Source organism: Limulus polyphemus, unplaced genomic scaffold (genome assembly GCF_000517525.1).
Source record: "Limulus polyphemus unplaced genomic scaffold, Limulus_polyphemus-2.1.2 Scaffold73, whole genome shotgun sequence".
Lineage (NCBI taxonomy): Eukaryota > Metazoa > Arthropoda > Merostomata > Xiphosura > Limulidae > Limulus > Limulus polyphemus.
The window spans coordinates 206,086-214,000 of record NW_013665683.1 but is presented as its reverse complement, the minus strand read 5'-3'; the positions used below and the strand labels follow the sequence as shown (position 1 = coordinate 214,000).

Genomic DNA, 7,915 nt, shown 5'->3' with positions numbered 1-7,915 from the left:
TGCGTTCACTATAGGATTTTCAATCCATTACATCTAAGAAATCAACAGTGAATGTCAGAGAAGACCTCTATGATTTATCCCAAACAAATTTTGTAACGCCTGGACGCGTGTAAAGTGTACGGTGCGTATACATATATCAAGACAACTAAATTACGTAACTGCAAGCAGTAGACGCAAGTTATTTCTAAGTGCCACTAAAAGATGAATGAACTAACAAAACAAAATATTATACTGTAAATCTATAAACAACATATTTTAATAGGGTAGAAACTATGTAGCCAAAATAAATTTCCGCACTGAAACTAAACTCTGTTGCAACAATGTACAATACATTATAACGCCCTCACGGCTGAAAGGGCGAGCATGTTTGGTGGGACGGAGATTCGAACCCGCGATCCTCAGATTGCGAGTCGAGTGCCGTAACCACCTGACCATGACAGGCCTTTTTGATATGCAGTCATACTATACGTTTTCTACCTTCTTACTTTAAATGTACAATTTTTCAAACTTTTTCGTTTATTATAAATCTATGCATTTTTCGCATCAAATGGGTTCGTCCCCCAGTGGCACAGCGGTATTTCTGCGGACTTACAACGCTAGAAACCAGATAGTTCATTGTACCACTTTGGGCTTAATTACAAACAAACATAACATATGTTCAAAAAATCGTTAAGTTCATTTCGTTCTAGCTGCCTTTATTCCTTATTTATTCTCTAGAGATAACACCTGTTCTGTCCATGGTGGGATATAGCTGTAATGTTGCACGTTGAACAATTATGTAAAAAGACAGCTAGTATCCTCCAATGGTAGGCCATATAATATACCGAGGCTATGGCTTTCCCCATGTTTGAATGAGAATAACCATCATGTAAGCATCGTTAGTTCCTATGGTTAAGTATCGTGTTTGCGGTTAATAAGAAATGTTAATTTTAAACATTCGGGAATAGGCAGGGCTGGCGCGGCCTGTTTTGCAGCCATGTGCAAACGCTGATTATACTCGCCCCCCCCCCCCTCAAACGAATTTTCTGTGAATCATCTGTAGGAAGCAGCATTGTTATATTTTAATTGTATACTTTTCTATAGAATGCCGAGTCTGCCTGACGGATAATGTTTCGCTTGCCAGGGAGCAACTGCTGACCAGAACCAATTTTTTGATATTCATCTTTGTTGCTCCCAAGAACCTGCCGTCTTGTGCAAATGCATGTGCTGGCTGCACTTTCAGTCGCGCTGGCCCTGGGAATAAATCTCGGCAAACGCTTTTGTTACTGATCTTAAGTGAGTTTGTGAAAGGGATGAAAGACATCTGGAGGAGAGAAAACGAGTTAATTAATTCACAAATCTTGTTAGAGGAGACCGTTCAGCATCTATATTGTAATTACACACACTGTGTTTTGTCTTGGTAATAAAGATTGTTTAATTTGTATTACACGCTGTGTTCAGTCTGTTTATTTCTTTGCTTAAACTTAGTTAAATTCAGCATTGCTTCGTAGTTTATCCTGCCGATTCTCTCGTTATAAAGCGGATCTTCCTAATATTATTCGAGAAAAATCAATTTAACCTGAGAGAACACATTTTTGTTCAATGCAACATATATATATCATGCACTCGAACAGTTACAAGCTATCAATCAAATCCAATTATAAAAACATCAACTTTACTTGGGTAGTCATAGAAAATTAATGGCTTCCAGCAGACATTTCTCTTTTCAACGACCCTTCAGTGGCATAGCGATATGCTTTCGGACTTACAATGCTAGAAACAGGGTTTCGATACCCATGGTGAGCAGAGCACAGATAGCCCATTGTGGAGCTTTGTGCTTAACTTCAAACAAACAAATAAACTTTTCAAATGATTATTTTGATATATATATATATATACATGATAAGAATACATATTCCTGCATGTTAAGTGACAGCGAATTGTAAGTATAACGCTTGTGACTAATTTAACTCTGCCAATACGATCGTGATATGTAATAGAACATGTTTGTGTTTGTTAACAAACCATAAAGCAAAGTTACATCTATTGTGTATATACGTAGTCTAATTAAGGAGTGGTAGCCGAAGATACAGAAAGCTAAATCTTTAAAATTTGCTTGTTTATTATAGAATTTTTGTGCAAAGCTACACAAGGGTTATTTGCGCATAGCCGTCTCTAAATTTGTTCTGACAAACCACAGAGAAAGCAGTTAGTTAACAGCACCACCGCCATATCTTGGGCTACTCTAATCAAATAGTGAGATTTAATTGTCGCTCATATAGCGCACTCACGGCTCCAAATGAGGAGAGCGATTCTACGGCAACGAAACTCGAGCATGGAACCCTCGGATTCACAGTTTGGATACATTACTCACTAAGCCATGCCTGGTTTATATATACAAATAAATACACTATTACATTCACCTGTATAGTATAAGGGGTAAAATGTGACAGGGATAACACTTAGTAAACGTGACACCTGTATATTGTTATTATAAGTGAATAATTAACAGCTCTATATTACAAAGCGACCTCTGTCTATTTGTTTGTCCGTAAAAGAAATTTGTCACGTGTACTAGTTTGACAGCAATTTATATTTTCCTCCTTGCTAGTGTGAATGCCGCCTTCCACCTGAAGCCAAAGCTAACTAATGATAACATACAATACAGAATACAGTAAAGGCTAACATGATGGTATCTGTAACGTAATGGCTTACCTGATGTTATGTAATACTAATAGTACAGCATGAAATGACTAATAAGTTATAACGTGGATAGTAGAAAGCTAACTAATGATAACATGCATGAAGTTAGCGTTAAGCACTCTTCTGCAATGTGATGATATATAGCATGCGTGGTTGGAATTAATTAATGGCTAAAAAATTTTAAACATTACGAGACTGAATACGCACAACTCAATCACACGTTATTTTGCATTACAGGCAGGGCCATATTGAGGGTGATGCAAAAGGAGTAGCTGCACCAGGGCCCTCGACCACATGGGGGGGGGGGGGGCTTCAATGAAAATAAATTTTGCATTGTATGCACTTGTATTTATTAGGGGATATAAATGATATTTTACTGCCCCAGGCCCCGTTTGACCTAAATCAGCCCCTGATTAGAGGCCCAATTTCTTTTGTCGTAACACCAAATTTACTCCAATTTTCTATTAAATTCAACGGTATATCAAAATTGGAATCTTACGATATACGTGATGTGTTTTTTTTTTATATAAATGTATCATATTTCTAAGTTGAAAAAAGCACTAGTAAACGATCTAAGTAGACAACCGTTAAACTACTTAGTGTTATTTAAGAAACTCCCTCTGTACTTACCAACAAAGGTGCTCGCTCCAGGCGGGGCATTAATTTCTTTCTACTCTCCACGTTATAACTTATTAGTCATTTCATGCTGTACTATTAGTATTACATAACATCAGATAAGCCACGACGTTACAGATACCATCATGTTAGCCTTTACTGTATTCTGTACTGCTATTACCTTCTAACAACTGTGCATGCTTTTCGTCAATAAATAATTGTTAACCATGCATGTTATACATCACTATATTCTAAACATTAATTTAACACAAAACTTTACATGATATTCACCATTAATGAACTGCTTACCAACATTCTGTACTCTTAAATGTTATTCAGCGTATTCTACACCAATATGCGACTGTTTACCTTCGCATTTTCTTCACATGGATCGTTTATTCAGTGTTATTATTTTAATATAATAAAACCATAGCTTTAGTTTCCTCAAATACAATATTAGTTTCTTCTACAGTATTTGTTTAACTTCTTTTGTTAGCACTTTGTTATTTCTTTGTTGTATTTAGGGCTAGTTTTTTAGCCCGTCCGCACTTAGTAAGAGCTAAAGATACACACCTTTAATTGTTAGGATCCGTTCCACCATAGAACTGTGGTCTCAACCATGAAACAAGTGTCGATTAAACAGTAAAACTTGATCGTCGCTGCGTTGTGTTACAGTAGTTATGGTAACCTCAAGTTCTCTCTCAAAATATGACAGTAAAACTTAATCGACACTGATTTACAGTTGTTATGGTAACCTCAAGTTCTCTCTCAAAATATGGCAGTAAAACTTGATCGACACTGACTTACAGTAGTTATGGTAACCTCAAGTTCTCTCTCTCAAAATATGGCAGTAAAACTTGATCGACACTGCCTTACAGTAGTTATGGTAACCTCAAGTCCTCTTTCAAAAAGTGACAATAAAACTTATTTGTCGCTGAGTTATAGTAGTTATACTAACCTCAAGTTCTCTTTTAAAAAGGCAGCAGTAAAACGTACCTATCGCTGAGTTACAGAAGTTAATTTAACCTCAAGTTCTCCTTCAAAAAATGGCAATAAAACTTAATCGTCGCTGAGTTATAGCAGTTATGATAACCTCAAGGACTCCTTCAAAAAGTGGCAGTAAAACATGATCGTCACAATGAAAAGTAGTAGTAGATTCTGTTATTAGGCTTCCGTAGTTCACGTTATCTCATTCAGAAATTCGCAGCACTGAAGATGTTATCAACATTTTGGTTTATGCACTTTAAGAAACTAACGCTACGAGGTTAGTTAGAAATGAAACAGGATATCGTATTCACGATACAAGACTGATAAGATTAACAACGTCATTTTAGTACACACACCTTAAATTATCCATGTTAGTCTTAACAGTATTATTTACGATTTAAAAACTCCGCAAAAAACAACACAATCGAAGTATTGTTAAAAAAATTTTTACCCTAAAAAGGTGCTTTATTCACAATACTAACTTTACGATAAGCTTGAAAATTATTCTCCACCATTATCGTCAAATTCCTTAACCGTTAGTAAAACAAAACACAAAATTCTGATGATGCAAAAGTGAATTACAACTACATCAATCCATGCCCCTAACGACAGTATTAAAGCAAAGAACTTGTGCAGAAAATCCTTGTAAGTATAAATAATTGTTAAAACACTCGAAGATATTCTTACCTTATGTCTGCCATACCATAAAAATGGATTCTGTTCTACTGGATGGAGCAAAACGTGCCTTTGTACCCAAGCGCAGTTCTTATCTTATCTTATCAGCTGTTGTTGGAATTTTGACTTTGTCTTATACTTTCTTTCAGCCCCCCCCCCCCGGTGAGACAGTGGTAAGTCTACAGATTCACAACGCTAAAATCCTGGTTTCGATTCCCCGCGGTGGACACAGCAAATAGCTCAATATGGCTTTGTTCTAAAACAAACAGAAAAACAAACAAATTATTTCAGTTCTTTGGAATGTATGTGTCTTTTCAGCGAACTATGACGTATTTTCTTCACGAATCGCCTCCATGTTGATTAAAAGTAATTTGTTTTAAATAAATTTCTACACACAAATATATCTGTATTTATTTCTTTTATTGGAATTCGTGCAAAGTTGAACGAGAGCTAGCTCAGCTAGCCGTTCCCAGTTTTGAAGTGATGGACTGGAAGGAAGGTAGCTAGTCACAGCCAATCACTGTCAACTCTTTTTCAGGCCGAATAATGGTATTTGATCGTCACACTTATAACGCACCCATGACCCCAAAGAGCGGAGTTCGATTTTATTCCTCTTTTTTTATATTGTTGGTAATGGTGTGGACACGAACAACGGAACCTCAACGTTACGGTCGGGCGCGTTAACAACAGGACTGCGTTCGGGTCCGCAATTATATGTATGTATATAGACGGGCCTAGTGGTTAGGGTACTCGACTCGTAATGTACGGAACTAAAAAAAGTATATATCGTTCTGAATTGTTTTAATATGTATGACTTATCTAAAAGAGAAGATGGCGCTGCTAGGTAAATCTGCTCGATGATCACTGGAACTAAGAAAAGTATATATTGTTCTGAATTATTTTAATATGTATAAATTATCTAAAAGAGAAGATGGCGCTACTAGGTAAATCTGCTCGATGATCACCGGAACTAAGAAAAAGTATATATTGTTCTGAATTATTTTAATATGTATGAATTATCTAAAAGAGAAGATGGCGCTGCTAGGTAAATCTGCTCGATGATCACCGGAACAAAGAAAAAGTATATATTGTTCTGAATTATTTTAATATGTATGAATTATCTAAAATGTTAACATCCATGCTGAAATCACTAATTGTTTATAGATATATCCGTCTTTTGTGTTTAAAATGCTATATTTGCTCCACTTCTAGGCGTATACGACAAACAATTGGGGAACATGCAGTATTTTCATTTTATAACAGTTCAAGAGTCCTTATACACACACATGCAAGTTGCATGTGATACGCCTGTCAGAATGAAACATCTGGCTTTCTGTTTTCCACTGAACGAAATCTACTTATTTGGGAGTCTTTTGATCGTGACGTTACACTATGTTATTAATATGCTTTGTTGGGTTTATAGCAAAGCCACGTTCGACTATCTGCTCTGTCCACTGCGGGGAATCGAACTCCGGATTTTAGCGTTGTAAGTCCGTAAACTTAACGCTGACCAACCGGGGGACTATTAATATGTAGGAGCCCTTCTATAATACCATTTATTGAATTTAAAAACAAGAAAAAAAACATTAATTTTTTTCTAAACCTTTTTCCTAACTTTTAAAAAAATTGTCTAATTTTCTCGCAGGTAATTTAATCATCTCTTACACAATCACTATGTACTTTTAATAGTGTATCATTCTAGCAAATCTATGTACATAGCCTAAGCTTCTGCTTTCTCAAATTTCCTACAGCATTCTCTATTCATGTTGTCTTACACTCGTGTTCTGGAAAAATCTAAGTTTAATCAATGTTTAGAAAATTGTATAATCCATGTCAGCTGTTGGTCAAACGTGCAATGCATATAACTTTGAAAATAAAGATATTCCTAAAAAGAACACAATGTATTTTAATATCTGTTTCATAATATCATTTACAAAATAACGGTGACCGTTCTTTAAACAAAAAGTACAAGTATCAAAATATAAATATTTTTAAGAATATACGTTCCATTTTTTTAGTAACGTATTTTGTTTTCATTTTCCCAAAATTACATATATATATTATAATTTGCACACGTTTTGTGTACGAATATGCCAGATGTTCTGTTCGGTAGTTATTGCTCATAACTTGGGTGTCATCAACCTAAATAAAACGAGTATTTTAAATTTGGCCTTTGTGTTTGTTTGTTTTAAATGCAAGGCTTCACAATGGGCTTTTGTCGCTATATTCGCCACAGATATCGTACCCTGAACTTTATCATTACAAACCCTCAAGTTTACTTTTGATTGAGTCATTATGGGGCTGGCCTCCGATACAATAAAGACAAGCTCAATGAACCCTTAACAACTAAATCTTTATACACATGAAAACAATGGAATTATATCAATGGAAATAATATGCTTAATAAGTTTATACCCAGATTTGGATTAGATTTACTTTAAAAGTACACACGATGCAACTGGTATCTAATTGCTAAAAAGAAATTTATTTACTTCATCACAAACTGTTGCTTTGTGCTGTATCCCACTTCACTAATATTAACAATAAAAGGCTTGAATATTTTGTTTTTAAATACAAAGCTACACACTGAGCTTTCTGTGCTGTGCTCATCACGGGTATCTAAATCCGTATTTAAGCATCGTAAACCCTCAGACTTACCACTGAGCCACTATGGGAGAGGAGCTTGAGAAACAAAATATTGTTTGTTATTTCAATTAGTATAGAAACAAGTCCTGTAGGACAACGGTTATTTTAGTTGAAAAATGAAAAAAAATGAACTAAAATGTCACTTTATGCCAAATTTATGAATAATGTAAATATTAGATATTCGATCACCTGTTTTCTATAAGGCTACACTTTAATGAAAATTGCAAGAGATCAAAGTACTTCTGATAATTTCCATCAAATGTGAGATCAAGAAATAGAGTGTGATATTAGGAAAAATACACACACTATA

General features: G+C 35.3%; 1 protein-coding gene across 3 annotated transcripts in view; it reads right to left on the bottom strand.

Moving 5' to 3' along the window:
• The window catches only part of LOC111087590, a 27,446-nt gene extending 22,272 nt beyond the window's left edge, over window positions 1–5,174 (bottom strand). Inside the window, exon 1 of one of the 3 annotated variants that reach the window (XM_022394747.1) lies at window positions 4,972–5,174. In XM_022394747.1, the coding sequence (XP_022250455.1) occupies window positions 4,972–4,985 (14 nt within the window). In that variant the 5' untranslated portion in view covers window positions 4,986–5,174. Of the gene's footprint in view, window positions 1–3,870; window positions 4,497–4,971 lie in introns of those variants that run through there. The other 2 variants (XM_022394753.1, XM_022394759.1) reach the window with 2 other exon arrangements.
• Window positions 5,175–7,915: the final 2,741 nt, after the last annotated feature.